This window comes from Crinia signifera, chromosome 8, assembly GCF_055691185.1.
Source record: "Crinia signifera chromosome 8, ASM5569118v1, whole genome shotgun sequence".
Classification (NCBI taxonomy): Eukaryota; Metazoa; Chordata; class Amphibia; order Anura; family Myobatrachidae; genus Crinia; species Crinia signifera.
The window spans coordinates 18,390,207-18,416,521 of record NC_139224.1 but is presented as its reverse complement, the minus strand read 5'-3'; the positions used below and the strand labels follow the sequence as shown (position 1 = coordinate 18,416,521).

Below are 26,315 nucleotides of genomic sequence, written 5' to 3'. Positions count from 1 at the left end.
GGCAGAGGAATCACAGACAGTATCAGGGACCCCGGCAGTGTAATCACAGACAGTATCAGGGACCCCGGCAGTGTAATCACAGACAGTATCAGGGACCCCGGCAGAGGAATCACAGACAGTATCAGGGACCCCGGCAGAGGAATCACAGACAGTATCAGGGACCCCGGCAGTGTAATCACAGACAGTATCAGGGACCCCGGCAGAGGAATCACAGACAGTATCGGGGACCCCGGCAGTGTAATCACAGACAGTATCAGGGACCCCGGCAGTGTAATCACAGACAGTATCAGGGACCCCGGCAGTGTAAATCACAGACAGCAGCAGGGACCCCGGCAGAGTAATCACAGACAGTAGCAGGAATCCCGGCAGTGTAATCACAGACAGCAGAGGGGACCCCGGCAGTGTAATCACAGACAGCAGCAGGGACCCCGGCAGTGTAATCACAGACAGCAGCAGGGACCCCGGCAGAGGAATCACAGACAGTATCAGGGACCCCGGCAGTGTAATCACAGACAGTAGCAGGGACCCCGGCAGTGTAATCACAGACAGTAGCAGGGACCCCGGCAGTGTAATCACAGACAGTATCAGGGACCCCGGCAGAGGAATCACAGACAGCAGCAGGGACCCCGGCAGTGTAATCACAGACAGCATCAGGGACCCTGGCAGAGGAATCACAGACAGCAGCAGGGACCCCGGCAGAGGAATCACAGACAGCAGCAGGGACCCCGGCAGAGGAATCACAGACAGTATCAGGGACCCCGGCCGAGTAATCACAGACAGTATCAGGGACCCCGGCAGAGGAATCACAGACAGCAGCAGGGACCCCGGCAGAGGAATCACAGACAGTATCAGGGACCCCGGCAACGTAATCACAGACAGCAGCAGGGACCCCGGCAGAGGAATCACAGACAGTATCAGGGACCCCGGCAACGTAATCACAGACAGTAGCAGGGACCCCGGCAGAGGAATCACAGACAGTATCGGGGACCCCGGCAGTGTAATCACAGACAGTATCAGGGACCCCGGCCGAGTAATCACAGACAGTATCAGGGACCCCGGCAGAGGAATCACAGACAGTATCAGGGACCCCGGCAGTGTAATCACAGACAGTATCAGGGACCTTGGCAGTGTAATCACAGACAGTATCAGGGACCCCGGCAGAGGAATCACAGACAGTATCAGGGACCCCGGCAGAGGAATCACAGACAGTATCAGGGACCCCGGCAGTGTAATCACAGACAGTATCAGGGACCCCGGCAGAGGAATCACAGACAGTATCGGGGACCCCGGCAGTGTAATCACAGACAGTATCAGGGACCCCGGCCGAGTAATCACAGACAGTATCAGGGACCCCGGCCGAGTAATCACAGACAGTATCAGGGACCCCGGCAGAGGAATCACAGACAGTATCAGGGACCCTAGCATCGGCTGTGCTCACCTCCAGGAACTGGGTGACGTCGCCCGTCTTGCTCTTACTTCCCCGCAGAACGGCTTTCAGTGCTCCTGAGGGCGACTCGCTGCTGAGGAGCCTGTGGACACAGTATGGACATGGATGAGCTATTGCACGGTTATCTCTATACGCCATGTCAGGGCTGCACTTACTCTCCGGTGATCTCGCTGCCGTTCCCAGAAGAACTGGAGTACACAACAGCGTCGTTGTCATGGAAGACGATATACTGCCGGCAAAACTTAATCTTTTCATTCCGATCTAGATCCCTCTGCGCCCACTCTGTAAGAGAGGAGGGAAAGGTGCGTACTCCGGGTCGTCGTGCATTACAGGCTACATGCAACCCAGCAGCCAATCACATTACAGGCAATGCCGTCGCCCCTCCAGCAGCCAATCACATTACATGCAACACTGCCACTCTCTAGGCACTTGGTTGGCTGGAGCCCATATCACCCTGTGCCCTCCATGGTAGGGGCATAGACACCTGTCCTACATGAGGAGAGAGCAGGGAATTCTGGGACCTGGTGGACACAGCACACAAGGCATCCTGGGTATGGTCTGATTATAGCAGTCCCGGACAGTATGGGCGACTTCTCCCTTCTCCACCATGCATGGCCTATATGAGGTTGGCACAGAAGCGCCCATTAGATGCATGTAAGGCATGGAGAGCGCGGGGTACATACCTGTGTATATGTTGCTGTACTTCCCCCCGTACTGCGTGGTGACCTCAGGCCCGATGGACACGCTGGAGAGAGACGGGAACTGGCTGAGATCTCGGTACAGAGATGCGATGTCCTTGGGGTTACGGACACACTGGAAGATAGGCACATGTACATGGGTCACGTATGTACTCGGGTAACACATAGATTATATACTGTACCCCAGGAGAGTGATAGGGGTATTATGTGACACAGTACCTGGGAGGCTGTCTGGAGACGTCGTTGTAGTGCCCAGCTCTGCCACCTCAGGGCACCGGCAACCAGCCGCGGAAACGCCCACCTCCTAACCCCCTATACAAGGACACAGCAAAGCCCATACTATGGCACTCCAGGAGTATACACCTATACATTAAAGTCATCTGAAGGTGGTAAAGGCGCCTACGGACATAAAGAAGCGGTGACCTGGCGCCGCTAGAATACAGGATGGTTCCTTGTCCCAGATTAACCTGAGTGAACATATTCCACCCTCCAGGAGAACACAGGATACACCGCTACTGACTCCTCCCACTACAGAGTGGGCGGGTAACTCCCAGACACCATAGGCTCCTACACTGCCGCCTATTTCTGGGTAGTGTCAGCTTATTCCACCCGTCCAGGAGAACACATGATACACCGCTACTGACTCCTCCCACTACAGAGTGGGCGGGTAACTGCCAGCCACCATAGGCTCCTACACTGCCCCCTACTTCTGGGTAGTGTCGGCTTATTCCCACCTGTCCCTCACTATGGACCATACTGTACAGGCAGCTGGTTTGAGTTGGGAGACACTGGGCCCAATCCATAATGGATTACAGTTTGGTGCTTCACTGGTAGTAACAGGATACAGGCAGATGCCGCAGTACTAAGGCAGGTTGTATATTGCTTAATTAAAAAAAAAAAAAAAAAAAATACAACTTCTTAGCCGAAACAGAGGGGGGTCATTTAGAAGTGGCTCAATAATACAAGGGTTAACCCTTTCATTATTGTGTAAACTCAGGCTGTGCCCCCTGCCACACAAACAAGTTTCCTTTTCCTGGACCCAGAGCAGCAATGTCCATAATAAATAACAATCAGCGTTCATAGTCCATGGAGGTTGCATGCAATGATGCGGGACACAGACTGATACATAGGACACGCTGGACACAGGTCATCACATAACAGGATGTACTTGATCTGCGATAAAACTCAAATACCCTTGGCCATTCAGACATTGTTCCACAGGAATCAAAGGACCCATACAATGCCAAGAAAACATCCCCCAAACCATAATATTACTTCCACCAGCTTGGAGTGTTGTGGCAATGCAGTTGGGGTCCATGCTTTCATGTTTTCTCCATATTCGCACCCTGCCATCTGCATGGTGTAATTGAAAACCTGATTCATCTGACGACATGACTCTTTTCTAGTCATCTACTGTCCAATCCTTGTGCTCCTTTGTGAACTGGAGATGTCGGCTCTTGTTCAAGGCAGACAGTAGAGGCTTTCGAACAGGTCGTCAGCTTCCATAGCCTATACGGTGTAATGTGCGGCGGACAGTTCCTTCAGAGACCTTCACAGTTACTCCTTGATTAAGATACCCCACAATTTGATGCACAAGTGCAGCCATTTTGCTGATACTGGTTCCAACGCCTACAATCATCCTGCGTTCAAACTCAGCTATGGCCGATCTACTTATAAGTGTTAAGTGGTCATAATAATTTGACCACTCAGTGTAGAATATATATCGCGGTTTGCAGTCTGGCACTCTCCCTGAGTGACAACTGCCTAGGTGCCTTCAGGAATAAAAGGTTATCCTGATACAAAAGCAAACAGCGGCACTCACATGGCTTGGTGAAGAATCAATCAGGCATTTATTTCTTGAAAAGGGGCGCTGTTGGACCCAAACACCCGCATTTTGAAAATAAATGTCTGATTGATTCTTCACCAAGCCATGTGAGTGCCGCTGTGTGCTTTTGTATCCGGACAGAGATACATACACATATATATATATATATATATATATATATATATATATATATATATATATATATATATATATATATATATATATATATATATATGCACATACATACACACCAGTCTGTTATCGCCCAAGCACAATGTGGCAGAATGTAAGACCTGTATGTCCGGCGCATTCCTCATGTCACATGTCTTGGCCACAATCTTCTTGTGCCGAAAACCATGAGATTCTGATCCTATGTACTGTACCATAGACAGTGACATTACCCCGAGGGGTGCGAGCTGTACCCCCTCCTCATCCGAGCGTAGCGAGGCACCGGGCCCGCTGCGTGGCGAGCGCAGCGAGCCCGCAAGGGGGGGCGATCCACGTCCCCCCCTTGTCGGCATTTCGGCTGTCGGGATTCCGGCGTCGGGATTCTGAACGCCGGGATCCCGACCGCCGGAATTCAATACTGAATCCCATACATCCACCTCACACAGTCACATAAACCTCTGAGCGTCTGATGCTCCCGCCATTCTTTTAACCCTAACAGACTAAGAAACCCACCATTGAAATTGCCCCTCCCTTTTCCCTTTTTCCCTTCACCTGGAATAATCAAACTGAGTCATTTATTTTGGCGAATTAAAGGTCACATTTATTAATCAGATTACAAATATAATCTTACTCGCTCAGGTGGCAAAGATAGCACTGCGGTCCACCAGCCCTCCAACGTAACTGAATCAAGCCGCCCGGGGAGGGGGGCCCCTTCTCGCAACTGAAACCTGTACCCGCCCGGGGCCCCCCAATTGCCCCCCTCGACGCCAGGCCTTAGATCTTGCACCCCCTCTTCTGGGGTGCCTCCGTTTCCTGGCGCCAATCTTTGGCTGGCCCGCAGTACTTCCGCCTCTGTTAAGACAATCTCTGCTGTATCTAGCACCGCCCAGGGTCCCCCAATTGCCTCCTCCGATGCCAGGCCTTGGATCTTGCACCCCCTCTTCTGGGGTGCCTCAGTTTCCTGGCACCAAACTTTGGCTGGCCCGCAGTACTTCCGTTTCTGTTAAGACTATCTCTGCTGTAACTAGATGCTGTTTGGATGTTGCTCCTTCTTCATCCAAGGGTGGGTGGGTGGGACAATCCTTACTGCGTGCCCTCTTGCTCTCTCTGATCCTCCCCCATACCTGTCCTGTCCTTAAGTATGGGTCTACTCCCATGGGGAGGCGCCTATTACCTGCTTCTCTCTTTCCTTCCCCCTATTCAGTTCCTGCTACCTCCCTGCCCCCATCCTGATAACAGCTAGACAATGGGAGCACTTCATGGCCTTTGGTAGCCCAGACTTAATAGTTTATGGTCTCTCCTGGCTATTCGCCGTTCGCTCCTTTTAAACCTCTGAGCGTCTGATGCTCCCGCCATTCTTTTAACCCTAACAGACTAAGAAACCCACCATTGAAATTGCCCCTCCCTTTTCCCTTTTTCCCTTCACCTGGAATAATCAAACTGAGTCATTTATTTTGGCGAATTAAAGGTCACATTTATTAATCAGATTACAAATATAATCTTACTCGCTCAGGTGGCAAAGATAGCACTGCGGTCCACCAGCCCTCCAACGTAACTGAATCAAGCTGCCCGGGGAGGGGGGCCCCTTCTCGCAACTGAAACCTGTACCCGCCCGGGGCCCCCCAATTGCCCCCCTCGACGCCAGGCCTTGGATCTTGCACCCCCTCTTCTGGGGTGCCTCCGTTTCCTGGCGCCAATCTTTGGCTGGCCCGCAGTACTTCCGCCAACGCTAGGTTCCTAGAACCATAGCCCGCCACCTCACCGTGACCTTCCCTCGCCCTATTAATCTAGAACCTACATGTAACCATCTGCACGCTCTTCTCTACTCCTGAACTGAAATGCTTCCCCACCGTATCTCACCCTTGGACCCTGTTCTGGGAGTCCTCATTCTCCTCCTGTAAAGAAAACAGACCGCTGGAGACCCCTGTTCCTGAAGGGTGTTGCGAATGCCTCTCTGAGCATCGCTGCCTTAACAAGCTCTTTGCATGCGCCCTTTACTGCCGCCATGAGCTGCAGCTTCTCCCTGACACAGGCGCTAACGAGTCTTTCACCAGCTTGTTCACGCCATCTTGACAACCTTCCATAAATGAGGTGGACATGTTAAACCTTGCGGCTGCGCATGTGGTGCCGCTTCCCTAAAGGCTTCCAACTTTCCCCTTGAGTAGGCATCCGTTCTGATGTTATCTACCCCTGGGACGTGCTTGGCGCGAAAGTTAATGTTGTGCCGCAGGCAAACCAATACCAAATGCCTTATCAGGTTGATCGCTGGTGGGGAGAAGGCACTCTGCCTGTTGACTGCTTGAACCACCCCCATGTTGTCACACCAGAAGGTTATTTCCTTGTTGGCTAACCTGTTACCCCACAACTCCAACACTACTGTGATCGGGAACAGCTCTAGCAGCAGCATGTTCCTGGTCAGCCCTGCTCCGACCCAGCTCTGCGGCCACTGGGATGCGCACCATTCTCCCACGAGATATGCCCCAAAACCACAAGACCCTGCTGCATCGGTGTACAGCTGCCGCCTCTTGCTCGCCACAGGCGGTGCCGGAGAGATGCGAATACCATTAAATTCCCTTAGAAACGTTTCCCACATCAACATGCCTTCTCTGATTTCTGTTGTCAGGTTAATCGGATGATGCGGCTTTCTTACCCCTGCTGTGGCCCTTTCCAGTTGTCGGCAGCAGGGCAGGCGACAGGGGGGGTCAAGGGGGACACATGTACCGGGTCCCAAGCTTGTGAGGGACCCCAAGGTTCTGAGGGACTCGGGGGCTATAAGCATGGCTGTGTCAGTGCAGTTCCTAGCAATGGTTTAAAAAGGCACCTGCCTGGATTCCTGGGTACTTGACTGTAACCTCCCTCCGATATTAGTGAATATTAATTCTATTTCCTTTGTAACAATAAAAAACATGTTTAATATGCATAATACTAACAATGTTCTGCTCAAGGGGGCGGGGTATTGGGCCCCCTAGATATATCAGTGTACCAGGCCCCAAGATTTCTGTTGCCAGCCCTGGTCGGCAGAAGATTCTGCTCATTGGGATAACCCTGCATGTGAAATTCAGTGACCCCAGCAATGATTGAAGATGTTTTAGTGTGATCTTGTCTGCTCTGGCATGCTCCCCAATCTGCCTCATAATGCCAGCAACCTTGTCCTCTGGTAACCTACACAGCCTGTCGGTGGTATCTATTTCTATTCCCAGATACGACAGTTTGTTCATAGGCCCCTCTGTTTTCTCCGTTGCTATGGGAACCCCAAAAGTGTGGAACAGCGCCTACATGGATTTTAACAGACACTTGCATGTGTCAGTGTTCGCCTGGCTGACCCTTAGAAAGTCATCCAGATGGTGCGCAAATGTCCTGCAGCCTGTCCCCACCTCAACGCACCAGTGCAGGAACATGCTGAATTTTTCAAAAATGGCGCCATCCATGGGTAAGCATAGATCCACATAATAACTGCCCTTGAACTTTAGTCCCATGAATCCGTGACTATATGGGTGAAGGGGAGGAGCCTAAATGCTGATTCGATATCTTCCCCAATTGGGCCTGTACCCCGCAGCTGCGCACTATTCTGAGCGCCTCTTGAAAAGACTGGTAAGCGACGCTGCACTGTTGCTTTTCCAAGGCGTCATTCACTGATTTTCCTGCTGGGAATGACAGGTGTTGGATGAGCCTGAATTTCCCATGACCTGGCCTTTCGGCATGCGCTTTGGACTCCCTGCGCTAACACGTCTCCGACTGACCTGCAGCTGCTCCGTGCCGCTGTCACTAATGCTTTCTTCACTATGGCAAATGTAAGGCTCTTGCTACTTTATGCACATACAATGTATGGGCCATTGGAACCTGGTTATACCATCATTTTGCCACCACACTAGAACTCCTGTCAAGAAAGAGTCCGTTTGCATACTACGCTTTCGGCATTGCCGTATCTCAGTGTCCGTTAGGGTCATCAGCCTGCCCGCCTCCTCCGATCATTAGGCATCTGCATGTGGAAGAGGAAGGGTTGCACTGCGAGGTGACATAAAGCATGTTAGTTTGTTCTGTGTGTAAATACGTTGCATCATGCAGTCTCCCAAACCTGAGCAATAATCCTATAATGCCACCTCCATGCATTCTCCTTTTTCCCTTTCCTACCCTGCCTCTATCCTGCCTTGTATACACAAGTGACTGAATAGCTACTCCCATGGAAATTTGTAACATCCCATGAAGCCCCGTTGGCATTGGACATTTCACTAAGCTGTTTACCACCCATGTTACACAAAATGACTTTCAGTTTACTGTGATTATTCTGCTTTGCTTATTCCTTTTCCGAATTTCCAGCACATTCCGCCTAATTGGCAAGCTAACGTGCACTGAGCGGTTACCTGTATTGTGCAGTTATGTGTGCACCAATTTATTTATTTATTTTTTAATGTATAATCTGTTAAAGGGCCCATCTACTTTGCACCCAGCGTCAGCAGTATTACTTCCCTGCTAAGGCCAAGCATGTACCCCTTAAAAACTTAACTTACAAACTTAGTTGCTGTGAGAACTATGGTTCCACCCCTGTGCCCTAATTATATTCATTACTTCTTATACATTAATTGACTTAACAAAATTCTAAACAGCAACAGATTTTGTATACAGCAGCAGCTTAACCCAGCGCTTTTCATGAAATAACAGTAAGTTTGGATCTGCCAAAGATATAAAAGTCTAATATGAAGTAAAATGCTTCTGCACAACCGTAATGAATTCACTTATTGATCTCCTGTACTACTATTCTTATTGTACATACACGCATGTAACAATGAATTTACTAATTTGTATGTGACACCATATTATGGCCCTTATTCTGGTTGGTGCGGCCAGAGCCGCACACGGGGCTCCAGCCGCACAAACCAATCCCCGCCCACCCTACGGATCGCCACGGCCGTCCGTACACGGACGGCTGGCGATCCGCATAAAAATGGTGGAGGCGTACGCCTCCACCATGGTGGGAGCTGCCCCCTGCATTCGATGGTCGTCGACCATCGAAGGCAGGTCCGCACGCCGCGGCAGCTCCCGCAAGCTGAGACCACACGGACAATCGTCCGTGTGGTAGCTTGTATGGGGGCTGAAAGCTGACATCCGGCGACGTCAGCTTTCCGCCCCCATGAGTTGCGTCATGGCCTCATTACCATGCATACGCCCCGCGTTTGCATGGGAACGCCCATGAAACGCGGGGCGTACACATAGGGAAATGAGGGCATGATGCCTCTCACGCCCCTATACGCCCCCTTTGCGGCGGACGAAATACGTCTGCGGCGAAGGGGGCTGCACATGCGCAGATTGACCTCTGCGCATGTGCAGTGTAAAAACATCGGCGGTACGGCCGCACGCGGGCCGTACCGCACGAACAAGAATAAGGGCCTATATTACTGACTGCAGCTTAATGTAACCTGTTACCATTTATCATTCCCCCAATCATCAACATCTTTATAATACTGTCTATTATACCCCTATGATGCCTTGCACGCTGAAAATTGCACCATATAATGAATTTTCTTGCCTTATATTGCATTATATTAACTTCAAAAACAAAACAATGCGTTCCCATATTTGCATTCTGCCTATCTAAACTTATGCTTTGCCATATCCTAATAACAGTGCTGCACAATACTATATTATGTTACTTAAAACTATGTAATTCCCCCATACATGTGATCTGAAATAACTCTGCTCTGTAATCATACATTTCATGTTTGTACGGCGCTGCACAACACTTGTGGCGCCTTATAAATAATACTATAATAATAATATGTTTTACATTGCTGGGCAGCCAATGTTTGCTCTGCCTAGTGGGCGGGGTAGGTGAAGGTATTGTCATGATCTCTGCATGCTATGCTATGTAAACATGCCTTCAGTAATTTAATTAGGGGGAGGGGGGAAAGGGGACATTGTTTGCAACTTGCCTGAATTCTTTGGGCCTAATTCTTTGCTGTTTTTCTAAAGGCTGCAGCAAGTATAATAACAAATCCATAAGTACTAATTGTTTGGCCTTAAACTACTGTGCATTGATTTAGGTGCGTTTATTCCTTAGGGGAAAGTTACCCGGCATAATATAAACATGTGATAAAATTCTTGCTGCATTAAAGATTGAATTCATAAAATTACAGAGACATTGGGAGATTGTAGCAGGGTAGCAGGGTGCCTAATATGGAATTAAGTAAAAGAATAAGAAGGAATGCAATTGCAAATAAATATCCCCAGATATACCCCAAATAACTATCGAGATACTTATCCTAATATTTCTGGTTCACTATCTGGGATTCTGGATGTTCTTGCTGGATAAAGACAATCCTTACTGCGTGCCCTCTTGCTCTCTCTGATCCTCCCCCATACCTGTCCTGTCCTTAAGTATGGGTCTACTCCCATGGGGAGGCGCCTATTACCTGCTTCTCTCTTTCCTTCCCCCTATTCAGTTCCTGCTACCTCCCTGCCCCCATCCTGATAACAGCTAGACAATGGGAGCACTTCATGGCCTTTGGTAGCCCAGACTTAATAGTTTATGGTCTCTCCTGGCTATTCGCCGTTCGCTCCTTTGTGTCTATGTGTCTCTGCTGTAACAGAATGTACATGTACCTGCCACAAATATACAGGGCATGCTGCTACTTGTAGTTCTCCCACATGGTGGCTAGATCGAACTCTGGCTGGCAGGGCATTCTGTTACTTGTAGTTCTCCCACAGGGAGATACTATAGACCTTACTCGGGCTTGCAGGGCATGCTGCTACTTGTAATTCTCCCACAGGGACACTATAGACCTGACTGTAGCTGGCAGTGGCATGCTGCTACTTATAGTTCTCCCACAGGAACCCTATAGAACTGACTCTGGCTGGCAGGGAATGCTTCTACTTGTAGCTCTCTCACTGACCTGAGCCATCGCCATGACGCAGCCGCTGCGGGGGAGATCCGGAGCTACAGGTGTCACTTCTGCCGCTGTCCGGACAAAGTGATGGCTCTTGTTGCACACATTGATTGGTTCACTCACTTCCGTGGGCGGGGACAAGGAGTTACGGATAAACGTTGGTCAGGTGACGTCGCGTCGTCAAGTCTGTCTCCTAAGTGATACAAGGACGCATAGTCACGTGATCTCTCAGGCAGCCATGTCTGGTGTGGGCAGTAGATCCGGGCATAAGTAGGAGAGCGGCGGCGGCCATGATAGATGATGGCAGAAGGACTATATCCTGGAAAATAGACGCTAACCTACCAACTCTACTAATTATTTATTTACAGTTTCTTATATAGCGCAGCATATTCCAACTAACCTAGGACTGGTGAGTGCATGTCTATATTGTATCCCCCACATTGTCACCTTTATTAAAACACCATCCCAGTATCCTGTCACCTTATATATAACACCCCCTGTACCCTGTCGCCTTTTATATATAACACCACCCTCTACCCTGCCACCTTATATATAACACCCCTCTGTAACCTGTCACCTTATATATAACTGACCGCCCTGTACCCTGTCACCTTGTATATAACACCCCCCTGTACTCTGTCACCTTCTATCACACCCCCTTTTCATATACCCCTGCGCGTGGTCATTGCTGACATGACACACGTTCCTCATATACCCCTGGGCGTGGTCATTGCTGATGTGACACGCCCTTCTCATATACCCCTGGGTGTGGTCATTGCTGATGTGACATGCACTCCTCATATACCCCTGGACGTAATCATTGTTGATGTGACACGCCCTCATCATATACCCCTAGGCATGGTCTTTGCTGATGTGACACGCCCTCCTCATATACGCCTGGATGTGATCATTGCTGATGTGACATGCCCTCCTCATATACCCCTAGGCATGCCTTGGGCGCGCCCAGAAAACAGCCAATTGCTGGCTTCCTGTCAGTCACACTGCGAGCAAACACTCCACTCGAGAATTGCTGGATTAACAGCCCATACTGAATCAGGCCCCTGTGCGCTGGTAGTGGGGATTAAATCGTTATCTATGAGAAATGTGTGTAATTGTCAGTGACTCATGTTCCATGTCTTGTGTTCCAGAGCCTGCTATCCTCCTCTTTGTGTTGTGTGTATCATGGCAGAAGAACCTGCTCCCTGCACCATCCGGGCACCAGTGCCACTGCAGGTGGGCGACGTGATGTCTGAGCTGGGCACACCAGGTGTAAATGTCATCGATGTCACCTTTCCTCGTGCACAGACAGTGAATGTGAGTTACCATAGTAACACTATTATACCAGTGATGGCGCTCAGGCACAGATGTTATGGCTCCCAGGGACCCCCCACTTTATACATTATATTATTACTAGGTGATTCATCGCGCCCTATGGGCGCTCTTCACACCGTCGTAAGGGGCTGCGCCCCTTTAATTTGTGAACATTTGTATATGAGAAAGATGGTTAGAATTGTATGAAAGATGGCCTGTATTGCAACTTGAGTTATAGGTGAAATGTGTTAAATAGAGAGCATATGATGTGGAAGGGGGTGTGTATTGTTTTGTTTAATTAAAAAGCGGTTACAGAGTAAGATGTACATTGATAGTGTGGAGGGTACAGTGACATTTGTGGGTGTGGGGGGGGGCTGTGTGTGCATGTTGTTTAGGTGTGTGTGTGCAATAGTATAGTAGGGTGTTTCTGAGTCAGCGGCTCCCCACTGGCGGAGGTCACGACACAGGAAAACAGGAGGCTGGTTAGTGATAGGGGTGTGTGGGCATAAGGGGGACTAAAGAGGAGGGTGGGAGATACTGTGCAGCTTCTGCCAGTGGGTGAGGGTCCAGCGTGGCAGTACAGGAGTACAGGATGGTGGCCCTTAGTCAGTGTCTCCTCCTACTGGGTGCATGAGAGCAGGAGGCTGGGCTATGAGGCATGATAGGGGCATGTGGGCAAAACAGCGTCAGCGACTCCCCAGTGGTGGAAGTTACGGTTCAGGAGAGCAGGAAGCTGGGTAGTGATAGGGGTGGGGGTGTGTATACGGGGGACTAAAGAGGGGCTTAGGGGTGCCGTGAATTGCGGGAGGGGTGCGGGGGGTGCCGTGAATCAAGGGAGGGAGGGGGCGCAGGTGTCGGCGTATCGCGGGAGAGGGCGGGGGTCCGCAAAGCGTGGGAGGGGGCGTGAATTGTGCTAGGGGGGGGTTGCGAATCGCGGGAGGGGGGTGCGCCGGGGGTCCGTGAATTGCGGGAGGGGGGGGGGGGGCACAGGGCACGATGAATCACCTAGTTGGTTATATATTCTTGTAGAAGGATGGTAGGATGTTGCTGTCATTCAGAATGCATTTACATAAACAGTAATAGTAGCAGTAAAAGGTCTGACTTAAAACACCTACAGTATAACAGAACAGGTATTATATATTATACAAAGAATTGGTTGATGATGTGTAGGTTGATGTGCACATAGTTCATAGTTGTCACTGGAAAAAAATTGCTACAAGAAAAAATCAACACAGAAAGTTCAACACATGTAAATGTTGACATAAGTGTGGCACTTCAAAATAAGAAAAATAAATCTTCAAAAACTCATGTCAACCTTTTTCATTGTCGACCATAGCTGTGCCAGTGTTTTGCATGTGCCATTTAATCCTGGGGTTGCCGTGAATCACGCGCGGGGGAGGGAGGAGGGAGGAGGTGAGGGGTGAGGAATCGCGGTAGGGGGGGTCGTGGGGGGCACCGTGAACCGCGGTAGGGGGGGTCGTGGGGGGCACCGTGAACCGCGGGAGGGGGGGCCCGGGGGTTGGCGCGAATTGCAGGAGGGGGGGGTGTCACGGGGTGGGGCCGCGAATCTCGGGTGTCACCGGGGGTGCCGCGAATTGCGGGGGGTGTGCTACAAATCGCAGGAGGGGGGTCGCGGGGGGTGCCGCGAATCGCCACAAGAAAAAAATCAACACAGAAAGGTCAACACATGTAAATGTTGACATAAGTGTGGCACTTCATTGGTGTCCATGTCGACACATGAGAATAAATATGAAAACATTGAAAAAGTGAAAAATAAATCTTGTCAACCTTTTTCATTGTCGACCATAGCCATGTCAGTGTTTTGCATGTGCCATTTAATCGTGGGGATGCCGTGAATGGGGGAGGGACACATTGCTCTGTTTCTGGACTTTCTTCTTAATTTATGGATTACCATCACCTGTGCTTAAACACCTTTCTTATCAATTACCCTGTTTAAAATGACAGGTGATGACAATCATAAATTAAGATGGAAGTCCACAAACATAGCATTCTGTCCCTCCTGGAGAGGGTCATGTTGGGAGGTATGGAGGTGTGGGGCACTCACCTGGTGTGTCTGGTGTGTAGCTGTGTCTTTGCTGCGTAACATGGAGAGGCAGAGGGTGTCTGGCACTGTGGGCTCACTGGGCTGGTTCTCTGTCATGTGAGTCAGTCATGTGAGTCAGAGGCTCCACCCAGGGTTATATCTCCAGACACACTTTAAGGTGACAGATGTAGCCAAATATATAAGAGATACAGTATATTATTCCTGGGGTGACACTATTATAGTTTATATTATTAAACATTATGTTATTCCTGGGGGGGGGGGCACTATTATACATTATATAATAATGTGTTGACATTTGGAACAAAAAAATTGTGAAAAACCCCATGTTGATTGTGTCGACCTAATTACATGTCAACCTTCTTGGATGTCGACCTTTTTGCTGTCTACCCATTGTCCCACACCCATAGTGACCTACCTATCTCTAGTGCCTGTGCGCCGTGCCCAGTACCGGCAGTGCCTGTGCCTGTGCGCCGTGCCGGCAATGCCTTGGTGGATAGTGGCAGTGACTCCCTCTGTTGGGGTATTTTCAGGACCCGTCACTGAGTGTATTACCCCTCTCTGGTGCAGGAGATCAACTTTAAGAATTACTACACCGCTTTCCTGACCATTCAGATCCAGGTGTCTGAGCCCCCTGCCAAGCCTGGACCCTGGAAGACCTGTGTCAGCAACCTGCGTCTCATGCCAAGCCCTCACACGGAAGAGGGGTCCCAGGACTATGTGTCTGTGTACAGGCAGCAGGTGGGTGCACTTACCTGGCATGTGTTGTGTATTAGTGACTGGGCGTGGCCGTGGTATGTCCTGCTTATGCAGTGGCGTAACTAGATAAATGTGGGCCCCATAGCAAAAGTTTGTAAGGGCCCCTAATCATCACCTAATGCTGAAAAATGTATATAGCACATGATACTTTGACAGGCAAAGTGGGCCCCTCTCAGCTCTGGGCCCCATAGCAGCTGCACCCCCTGCACCTATGGTAGTTACGCCCTTGTGCTTATGTGTATTGTAACTGTATTGTTGGGATTGTCATAAAGTAACAATACTGACACCAAGGTAGATTGTGAGAACAAAACCGTTCTACTCAATCCCAGGTTCTTTTCTACATAACGACCAAGTTGTTCACAGCACAACGTGGAGTAACCACAAACTCCCCGGCTGGGTAACATCACACAGCCGTCAGGTGGTTATAGACTCAGCATAAAGCCTACACACAATGATACATCAATGTAAAGCACACACAGTGTCCTGGGTTACAGTCACCGCACCGCTTCAGTGGGAATGCGTCCTACCAGGAACCACCGATACTGAAGTCCCATTGGGCTTGCAGTCCTCCAGACCCCTTACACTAGCCCTCAGCCCTCCTTACAGACCCTAGCTTCCCTGACTGGCCTATCCCTGCTGCTGCCTCCAATACAGCCCTGACTCGCCTAGCCCTCCTGCTGCCGCCAATACAGCCCTGACCGGCCTATGCCTGCTGCTGCCTCCAATACAGCCCTGACCGGCCTATCCCTGCTGCTGCCTCCAATACAGCCCTGACCGGCCTAGCCCTGCTGCTGCCTCCAATACAGCCCTGACCGGCCTATCCCTGCTGCTGCCTCCAATACAGCCCTGACCGGCCTATCCCTGCTGCTGCCTCCAATACAGCCCTGACCGGCCTATCCCTGCTGCTGCCTCCAATACAGCCCTGACCGGTCTAGACCTCCTGCTGCCGCCAATACAGCCCTGACCGGCCTATCCCTGCTGCTGCCTCCAATACAGCCCTGACCGGCCTATCCCTGCTGCTGCCGCCAATACAGCCCTGACCGGCCTATGCCTGCTGCTGCCTCCAATACAGCCCTGACTGGCCTATGCCTGCTGCTGCCTCCAATACTGCCCTGACCCGCCTAGCCCTGCTGTTGCCGCCAATACAGCCCTGACTGGCCTAGCCCTGCTGCTGCCTCCAATACAGCCCTGACCGGCCTAGCCCTGCTGCTGCCTCCAATACAGCCCTGACCCACCTAGCCCTGCTGCTGCCAATACAGCCCTGACCCACCTAGGCCTGCTGCTGCCTCCAATACAGCCCTGACCGGCCTAGCCCTGCTGCTGCCGCCAATACAGCCCTGACCGGCCTAGCCCTGCTGCTGCCTCCAATACAGCCCTGACCCGCCTAGCCCTGCTGCTGCCTCCAATACAGCCCTGACCCGCCTAGCCCTGCTGCTGCCTCCAATACAGCCCTGACCCGCCTAGCCCTGCTGCTGCCACCAATACAGCCCTGACCCACCTAGCCCTCCTGCTGCCTCCAATACAGCCCTGACCCACCTAGGCCTGCTGCTGCCGCCAATACAGCCCTGACCGGCCTAGCCCTGCTGCTGCCTCCAATACAGCCCTGACCCGCCTAGCCCTGCTGCTGCCAATACAGCCCTGACCCTCCTAGCCCTCCTGCTGCCACCAATACAGCCCTGACTGGCCTAGCCCTGCTGCTGCCAATACAGCCCTGACCGGCCTAGCCCTGCTGCTGCCTCCAATACAGCCCTGACTTGCCTAGCCCTGCTGCTGCCTCCAATACAGCCCTGACCCGCCTAGCCCTGCTGCTGCCACCAATACAGCCCTGACCCGCCTAGCCCTGCTGCTGCCACCAATACAGCCCTGACCCACCTAGCCCTCCTGCTGCCTCCAATACAGCCCTGACCCACCTAGGCCTGCTGCTGCCGCCAATACAGCCCTGACCGGCCTAGCCCTGCTGCTGCCTCCAATACAGCCCTGACCCGCCTAGCCCTGCTGCTGCCAATACAGCCCTGACCCTCCTAGCCCTCCTGCTGCCACCAATACAGCCCTGACTGGCCTAGCCCTGCTGCTGCCAATACAGCCCTGACCGGCCTAGCCCTGCTGCTGCCTCCAATACAGCCCTGACTTGCCTAGCCCTGCTGCTGCCTCCAATACAGCCCTGACCCGCCTAGCCCTGCTGCTGCCACCAATACAGCCCTGACCCACCTAGCCCTCCTGCTGCCTCCAATACAGCCCTGACCCACCTAGGCCTGCTGCTGCCGCCAATACAGCCCTGACCGGCCTAGCCCTGCTGCTGCCGCCAATACAGCCCTGACCTGCCTAGCCCTGCTGCTGCCTCCAATACAGCCCTGACCCGCCTAGCCCTGCTGCTGCCGCCAATACAGCCCTGACCCGCCTAGCCCTGCTGTTGCCGCCAATACAGCCCTGACCTGCCTAGCCCTGCTGCTGCCGCCAATACAGCCCTGACCCGCCTAGCCCTGCTGTTGCCGCCAATACAGCCCTGACCGGCCTATCCCTGCTGCTGCCTCCATTACAGCCCTGACCTGCCTAGCCCTGCTGCTGCCGCCAATACAGCCCTGACCGGCCTAGCCCTGCTGCTGCCGATACAGCTGTAAACTGTCTAGCCCTAGTGTGGGTCCCTGCGGTGGGGAAAGGGTGGGGGTCCCTGCGGCGGGGGAGGGGTGTGGGTCTCGGTGGCGGAGGTGTGGGTACCGGCGTCGGGGGAGGGAGTATGGAACCCGCTGGTGAGGGAGGGGTGTGGGTCACTGTGGTGGGAGAGGAGTTTGGGTCACTGCGGTGGGAGAGGGGTGTGGGTCACTGCAGAGGGGGAGTAGTTTGGGTCCCACCAATGATATATTACTCCTCCCCAGATGCTGTGTGATACAGATAACGTGGTCTCCCTTCGTCTCATCCTGCGACAGCCATCACCTGTCTGGCGGACCTTTACCCTGGAAGAACTGCAGATCAATCCACCTGGAAGGCAGGTAAGTGGTCAGGTCTCTGCCGCAGAGGACAATATATACTGTAAGGGCTCTGTCCACTTACAGAGAACGTTCCTATCCCTCAGCTGACGATAACTGCCTGTCCTGGGCACTATGCGCTTCCCGGTAGCCGCGCACAGGAGGTGAGTGCCGCACTACTTATCTGGGTGTTACTGTTATGTGTTCCAGAGCCCGCAGAGAGGGTTCTCCTGGTGGATGTCTCATCTTCCCCCCAAAGAGAAGCTGCGCAATCTGCACAAGGTGAGAATTGGGGGCGATTATACGCTGTCAGGTATATGAGAGATATTGGTGAAAGGGATTATTATCATTTATTTATAGGGCACCACAGAGTGCGCAGTGCTGCATGATGGGGGATCAGAGAGAGAGAGTGCAGAATAGCAGAGCACCCTGGGGTGGGGGAGTAACCCGGAGGGTGATGATGATACAGCTGGGCAGGATAACATTGCATGGCAGGGGGGAGAATTCAGCATTCTAACGGAAAGATGGTGCCAGGATAGTGTTTGTGCAATGGTCACTAGGTACCAGTACCACCAGCACTGACATGGGCTGAGCATGTAACCAACCAGTAAAAGAATGATATTACTGTACATGTCCAAAAGCTTGCCTACATATGGGGATATACGATTATACGCAATTAGGTGTCGGTGTAGGAGTCTGCGGTGGAACAAGCAGTTCAAGAAGCAGTTCGAGCTACAGATGTAGGAGCCTGGGAGAAGCAAATCCAGGTGCAGATGTAGGAGCCTGGGAGAAGTGGTTCCTGGTGCGGGTGTAGAAGCCTCTGAAAAGTGGTTTCAAGTGGAGGAGCCTGGGAGAAATGGTTCCAGGTGCGGGTGTAGGAGCCTGGGAGAAGTGGTTCCAGGTGCGGGTGTAGGAGCCATGGGAGAAGTGGTTCCAGGTGCGGGAGCCCGGGAGAAGTGGTTCCTGGTGTGGGTGTAGGAGCCTGGGAGAAGTGGTTCCTGGTGTGGGTGTAGGAGCCTGGGAGAAGTAGTTCCAGGTGAGGGTGTGGTAGCCTGGGAGAAGCGGCTCCAGGAGTGGATGTGGGAGCCTGGGAGAAGCGGCTCCAGGTGAGGATGTAGGAGGCGGCTCAGTTACATACAATTACAGATGGGGAGAGGGATTCTTAGGGGTGGTGACGAGAGTGAGGTATCACACAGCCAGTCTCAGTGCTGCATATACTGCACCCATACACAGATGGAGTAATGGTTAGCGTTACTGCCTCACAGCACTGACATGAGTTTGATTCCCTCCATGACCCTAAATGTGTGGAGTAAATACCTGGTAATAATATCCTCTGTACAGCACTGCAGAATATGTGTGCGCTATATAAATAACTGGTAATAATATTCTCTGTACAGCGCTGCGGAATATGTGTGCGCTATATAAATAACTGGTAATAATAATCTCTGTACAGCGCTGCAGAATATGTGTGTCCTATATAAATAACTGGTAATAATATTCTCTGTACAGCGCTGCGGAATATGTGTGCGTTATATAAATAACTGGTAATAATATCCTTTGTACAGTGCTGTGGAATATGTGTGCGCTATATAATAACTGGTAATAATAGTCTCTGCACAGCGCTGCGGAATATGTGTGCGCTATATAAATAACTGGTAATAATATCCTTTGTACAGCACTGCAGAATATGTGTGCGCTATATAATAACTGGTAATAATAGTCTCTGCACAGCGCTGCGGAATATGTGTGCGCTATATAAATAACTGGTAATAATATTCTCTGTACAGTGCTGTGGAATATGTGTGCGCTATATAAATACCTGGTAATAATATTCTCTGTACAGCGCTGCGGAATATGTGTGTGTGCTATATAAATAACTGGTAATAATATTCTCTGTACAGCGCTGCGGAATATGTGTGCGCTATATAAATAACTGGTAATAATAGTCTCTGTACAGCGCTGCGGAATATGTGTGCGCTATATAAATAACTGGTAATAATAATCTCTGTACAGCGCTGCAGAATATGTGTGTCCTATATAAATAACTGGTAATAATATTCTCTGTACAGCGCTGCGGAATATGTGTGCGTTATATAAATAACTGGTAATAATATCCTTTGTACAGTGCTGTGGAATATGTGTGCGCTATATAATAACTGGTAATAATAGTCTCTGCACAGCGCTGCGGAATATGTGTGCGCTATATAAATAACTGGTAATAATATCCTTTGTACAGCACTGCAGAATATGTGTGCGCTATATAATAACTGGTAATAATAGTCTCTGCACAGCGCTGCGGAATATGTGTGCGCTATATAAATAACTGGTAATAATATTCTCTGTACAGTGCTGTGGAATATGTGTGCGCTATATAAATACCTGGTAATAATATTCTCTGTACAGCGCTGCGGAATATGTGTGTGTGCTATATAAATAACTGGTAATAATATTCTCTGTACAGCGCTGCGGAATATGTGTGCGCTATATAAATAACTGGTAATAATAGTCTCTGTACAGCGCTGCGGAATATGTGTGCGCTATATAAATAACTGGTAATAATAGTCTCTGTACAGCGCTGCGGAATATGTGTGTGCTATATAAGAAACTGTTAATAAATAAAATACCCAGTATCTATTCCTCAATAGTATAACAGACCTGTCCCATTATAGCGTCAGATTTGGCTGCTTGTTGATTCTGTTATATGATGTTTGTAGTGTAATTATTGGTTACAAGCGATATTTGTGTTCCAGGCTGTCCCGGATCCAGAGCGCGTGTCCAGTGAGGTGCAGCAAATGTGGGCACTGACAGAAGTCATGAGAGCCAATCAGAGCGCGGTCAGCATCGGCAGGTTTGATGTGAGTGCTAGGGAAGTCTGTGTGCAGCATCAGTCACACAGCACCCCCCCAATGTCTGGTGCACATCAGTCACACAGCACCCCCCAATGTCTAGTGCACATCAGTCACACAGCACCCCCCCCCAATGGCTGGTGCACCTCAGTCACACCGTACTCCCAATGTCTGGTGCACCTCAGTCACACCGTACCCCCAATGTCTGGTGCAGCATCAGTCACACAGAACCCCCCAATGTCTGGTGCACCTCAGTCACACCGTACCCCCAATGTCTGGTGCACCTCAGTCACACCGTACCCCCAATGTCTGGTGAACATCAGCCACACAGCACCCCCCAATGTCTGGTGCACATCAGTCACACAGCACCCCCAATGTCTGGTGCACATCGGTCACATAGCACCCCCAATGTCTGGTGCACATCAGCCATACCGTACCCCCAATGTCTGGTGCACATAAGCCACACAGCACCCCCCAATGTCTGGTGCACATCAGCCACACAGCACCCCCCAATGTCTGGTGCACATCAGTCACACAGCACCCCCAATGTCTGGTGCACATCGGTCACATAGCACCCCCAATGTCTGGTGCACATCAGCCACACAGCACCCCCCAATGTCTGGTGCACATCAGTCACACCGTACCCCCAATGTCTGGTGCACATCAGTCACACAGCACCCCCCAATGCCTGGCGCACATCAGTTACACAGCACCCCCCCCCACACACACACACAATGTCTGGTGCACATCAGTCACACAGCACCCCTAATGTCTGGTGCACATTAGTCACACCGTACCCCCAATGCTTGGTGCATATCAGTCACACCGTACCCCCAATGTCTGGTGCACATCAGTCACACCGTACCTCCAATGTCTGGCGCACATCAGTTGCACAGCACCCCCCAATGCCTGGCGCACATCAGTTACACAGCACCCCCCAATGTCTGGTGCACATCAGTCACACAGCACCTTCCACAGCAATCTCACAGGTTAAATCTTTCTATCTAACTGGTCCTTACCTCTGGAACTCCATCCCTCTCTCACAGCTTAATTCCCTCTATCTAACTGGTCCTTACCTCTTTCTCACAGCTTAAATCCCATTATATGACTGGTCCTTACCTCTCACAGCTTAAATCCCTCTATCTGACTGGTTCTTACCTCTGGAACTCCATCCCTCTCTCTCACAGCTAATTCCCTCTATCTAACTGGTCCTAACCTTTCGCTCACAGCTTAAATTCCTCTATCTGACTGGTCCTTTCCTCTGGAATTCCATCGCTCACTCACAGCTTAAATACCTATATCTAACTGGTCCTTACCTCTTTCTCACAGCCTTAATCCCATTATCTGACTGGTCCTTACCTCACTCTCACAGCTTAAATCCCTCTATCTGACGGGTCCTTACCTCGGGGACTCCATCCCTCTCTCTCTCACACACAGCTTAATTGTCTCTATCTGACTGGTCCCTGCCTCTGGAACTCCTTCCCTCTCTCACAGCTTAACTCCCTCTATCTAACTCATCTTTACCTATTTCTCACAGCTTAAATCCCATTATCTGACTGATCCTTACCTCTGGAACTCCATCCCTCTCTCTCACAGCTTAATTCCCTCTGTCTAACAGGTCCTTACCTCTCGCTCACAGCGTAAATTCCTCTATGTGACTGGTCCTTACCTCTGGAATTGCATCCCTCTCTCACAGCTTAAATCCCTGTATCAGACAGGTCTTTACCTCTTTCTCGCAGCTTAAATTCCTCTCACAGCTTAAATCCATCTATCTAACTGGTCCTTACCTCTGGAACTCTTCACCTGTATCATTTACCATATGTCAGCATTTGTCTTCAACACTTCCAGATACTTCCCCATTTTACCTGCGCTTTTTGTACCTTCATGTCTCATTGTGGACCGCACAAATGTAAAATACATAAGAGGAAGAGATTCCTACCTGTGCAACATCCCCCAGGAACGTGATGTGCAGCCCAGTCTCCATAGGGAAATATTGACCGCGGCCCGGTGTGTCTCATACAGTGTTCGGCCACATAATGTACTTACCTGCACCCGGCTAATGACAGCAGAGATAAATCATTGATATTTATTTTATAGGTGGACGGATGCTACGATATCAACCTCCTCTCCTACACGTGACATATGTGCCTGCACATGGATGGACCCTGCTGCGGATTAGGCACATGGGGCTGTGTACATGTATATGGCAGTGTAACCTACCTCCTGCGGTGCCTCCAACTTGGTGTGTGTTTGGGCATGGACTAACAGACTTGGATAACTTCACACAGATCTCATTGGCAGCCTTTAATTCAGTGTAACCTGTGGGGTTCGTGTGCCCATAGCCGGGGTCTGGTCCTGTCGTGTTTGGAATAAGGGAACATTTGTGCTACAGTTGTGATTCTGCATGCACTAACATACGCAGGGCTGTATGCTGACTATGAGGGGGGGGGGAGGGGAGCTGCGCATTGTACAGTGTGCTGTACGCTAGGTATGAGGGACGGGACTGTGCACTGTACCGTGTGATGGACTCTGGCTAGATCCCGCTAGATACACTGGGGACCAGCAGGCCGGGAGCCGCTCCGCAGTAATTAGAGCAGATAATCGCTACTGTTGTCTGTGTGTAATTGTCACTAATATGTTCTCACGCTGCTCTCATTATGTGTCTGACTGTGTGACATAAATCAGGTTACAGATTATTCTAGAATTACTTTGTATTATTAGTAAATGACGGGAGAACGTACGGCGGCGTTTCCTGCAGACGTTGGAGACAGAGGGGGACATTGACTAAGATGTGTATTCTTTTTCCACTTTTTGTTTACCCGAATGTCGACATGGACACTAAAAAAGTGCACCTTGTCTCCTCGCATGGCTTGCTGCACTCGGCACACTATTTTATTCTCCCACCATGCCCTAATGGATGGAATAGCGCCTGTCGGTAAAAAACAGTGAAAAACCCCATGTCGACCTTTTGATAGTAGGCCTTCCCATGTCGACCTAATGACCCTGTTGACCTAAACCCATGTCAACCTTCAGTCAAATCGACCTTCATGCATGTCGATCTAGTGGTGTCAATGTAATGCTTGTCGGCCTAGTGATGGTATCCCAAATAAAGCAGCCAGTATTTACCCTGCACAGAAACAACTCCCAAATCCATCTGTCTGCCCATGTTACATCTGCCCCGCCTGCAGTGCAGCATCTCTCTCTCTGCCCATGTTACATCTGCCCCGCCTACAGTGCAGCATCTCTCTCTCTGCACATGTTACATCTGCGCCTCCTGCAGAGCAGCATCTCTCTCTGCATATGTTCCATGTGCCCCACCTGCAGTGCAGGAGCTCTCTGCCCATGTTACATCTGCCCCTCCTGCAGTGCAGCATCTCTCTCTGCATATGTTACATCTGCCCCACCTGCAGTGCAGCATCTCTCTGCCCATGTTACATCTGCCCCGCCTGCAGTGCAGCATCTCTCCCTGCCCATGTTACTTCTGCCCCGCCTACAGTGCAGCATGGTTTTGAGTAATATTTCACTTTTACAATCCATGCTAAATCAGGTCATAGATCAAAAGATAGGAGTGCACCTGCTCTCCGGTAACAGGACAGGCAAAAGAAGAACGCAGAGACCATGCCCAGCTGGTGGTGATAGGTGACCCCTGTGGCATGTCTCAGAGGTGTTGGGGCCTGCGGATGTGTAATGTTTCCCACACCTGCGGCCCCAGTAATTCTCCTTACATCCCACATGAGAGTCTGCAGTTGGTTCCTGATGAATCACAAGAGATGGAAGTTGGTGCTTTGCTGGACTGATACAGTGTTGGCGCCACCCTAGCAAAGTGCTCGGCAGCTGCACTCTGGGTAATGCGCTCCCCTATCTGACAGGGGGAGAAGGAGCAGTGACTGACCCTACACCCTGACACAGGAAAGCTATTGTCACATGACAGCACATCTGGTGGTGAAATGCGTCGTGCACCCCTTACACAACTCTCATGTAGCGGGCAGTCATCCCCAGCACAGGGGGGGCTCAGGATAACATATCCATGTGATGGGCTGTCTCCGGAGTGGTGAGAGGGACGGGCAGGCCGTCCTGGCTGTGTACCCCGGGGGCACAGACACATCATAACTGGCGTCAGCTTCGGTAATTCTGGTACAAAGTGGAACATTGGTTACTTTTAGCCGTTACAGTAATCCCACATTACTTCCCCCTCCCCTGGTACCTTTCCTGGAAGGGTACCTGCACCACACCCACCCCTGGCACTTACCTGCGTGGGGGATCCGGGCAGCGGGTCCGGCATGGACACAGCACTTCAGGTCCCTCCCTGTGTCCTGTGCCCATGCCAGACCCCGCTGCCCGGATCCCCCACGCAGGTAAGTGCCAGGGGAGGGGGTGGGTGCAGGGTAGGTACCAGGGGAGGGAGAGGGGGTGCAGGGCAGGTACCAGGGGAGGGAGGGTGGGTCCAGGAAAGGTACCAGGGGAGGGGGGGTTATGAAAGACAGGCACTCTTTTTTAAACGGTTCACTGCGATGGGAATAGCACTTACGGTATTTAAAACGGTAGTCTGGTGCAATGTGAATGCTAATACCGTTTAAAAATACTGGTACTTTAACCGGCTCTGCAGTGGGAAAGCAGCATAAGAGGGTGCACCATACTTGCCTACTTTTGAAAACTAGTTTGAGGGAGATTATATTTGGTAGTATAATTTTGCACAGTGCAGCATTGCGGGGGCGTGTCATGCTCCACCAAAAGGGCGTGTCTAGTTCCATATCTGGAGAGATAGTGAAAAGAGATTGTGAACGTAGCACCTAGAAGCGTGGGTGTGTACTGCTACATCTGAGGGGAATCTTTTAAAATTACTTATATCCAATTGTAGATGATCCCCAAGCAGTAAGAGATACTATACTTGGTAAAGTGCTGAGAAATGGTGCTGATGATTTAATGTAAATGTATCTAGCTCTCATCCCTTTTATCCAAAAAAATGTAACCGTGTAATGTGGGCTAGGTGACATGAGGGAGATTGCTAGACTAATGAGGGAGAGAAGGAGATTGCTGCTATGTCAGGGAGTCTCCTGCAGAATGCAGGAGGGTAGGCAACTATGGGGTGCACATCCAGGTCCCTAGTACAGGGTATGGGTGCCGGTGGTAGTGTTCCCAGGTTCATGCTGTAATAGTGAGGGCCGGGGCTCCCTCTGGTAACCCCCACTTCATATATCACTACTGCTCCCATGCGTGCTACCGTGCTCCCGGTTGAACGGACCGTCACTCACCACCAGACCAAGATAGCCTGCTGCGCATGCGCGTTCCCGCCGGACAGACCACGTCTCCCGCTGCGCATGCGCGCGCCTTACTAGCGTCCTGGCCGTCCTGCGC

At 51.0% G+C, this 26,315-nt stretch overlaps 2 protein-coding genes across 3 annotated transcripts in view; one reads left to right on the top strand and one right to left on the bottom strand.

Moving 5' to 3' along the window:
• APEH (acylaminoacyl-peptide hydrolase) overlaps positions 1-11,198 on the bottom strand; it is a 31,678-nt gene extending 20,480 nt beyond the window's left edge. For both annotated transcript variants that reach the window (XM_083155878.1, XM_083155879.1), the window contains exons 1-4: positions 11,026-11,198; positions 2,131-2,260; positions 1,603-1,729; positions 1,439-1,529 (exon numbers count right to left, since the gene is read on the bottom strand). In XM_083155878.1, the coding sequence (XP_083012004.1) occupies positions 1,439-1,529; positions 1,603-1,729; positions 2,131-2,260; positions 11,026-11,040 (363 nt within the window). In that variant the 5' untranslated portion in view covers positions 11,041-11,198. The remainder of the gene's footprint in view (positions 1-1,438; positions 1,530-1,602; positions 1,730-2,130; positions 2,261-11,025) is intronic.
• Positions 11,199-11,270: 72 nt separating this feature from the next.
• NICN1 (nicolin 1, tubulin polyglutamylase complex subunit) lies at positions 11,271-23,656 on the top strand. Its single transcript, XM_083155880.1, has 7 exons — positions 11,271-11,428; positions 12,168-12,333; positions 14,963-15,133; positions 18,025-18,138; positions 18,325-18,396; positions 20,865-20,969; positions 23,058-23,656. The coding sequence occupies exons 2-7, from the start codon at positions 12,202-12,204 to the stop codon at positions 23,097-23,099; spliced, it is 636 nt and encodes a 211-aa protein (XP_083012006.1). The 5' UTR covers positions 11,271-11,428; positions 12,168-12,201; the 3' UTR covers positions 23,100-23,656.
• The last annotated feature ends 2,659 nt before the right edge of the window (positions 23,657-26,315 follow it).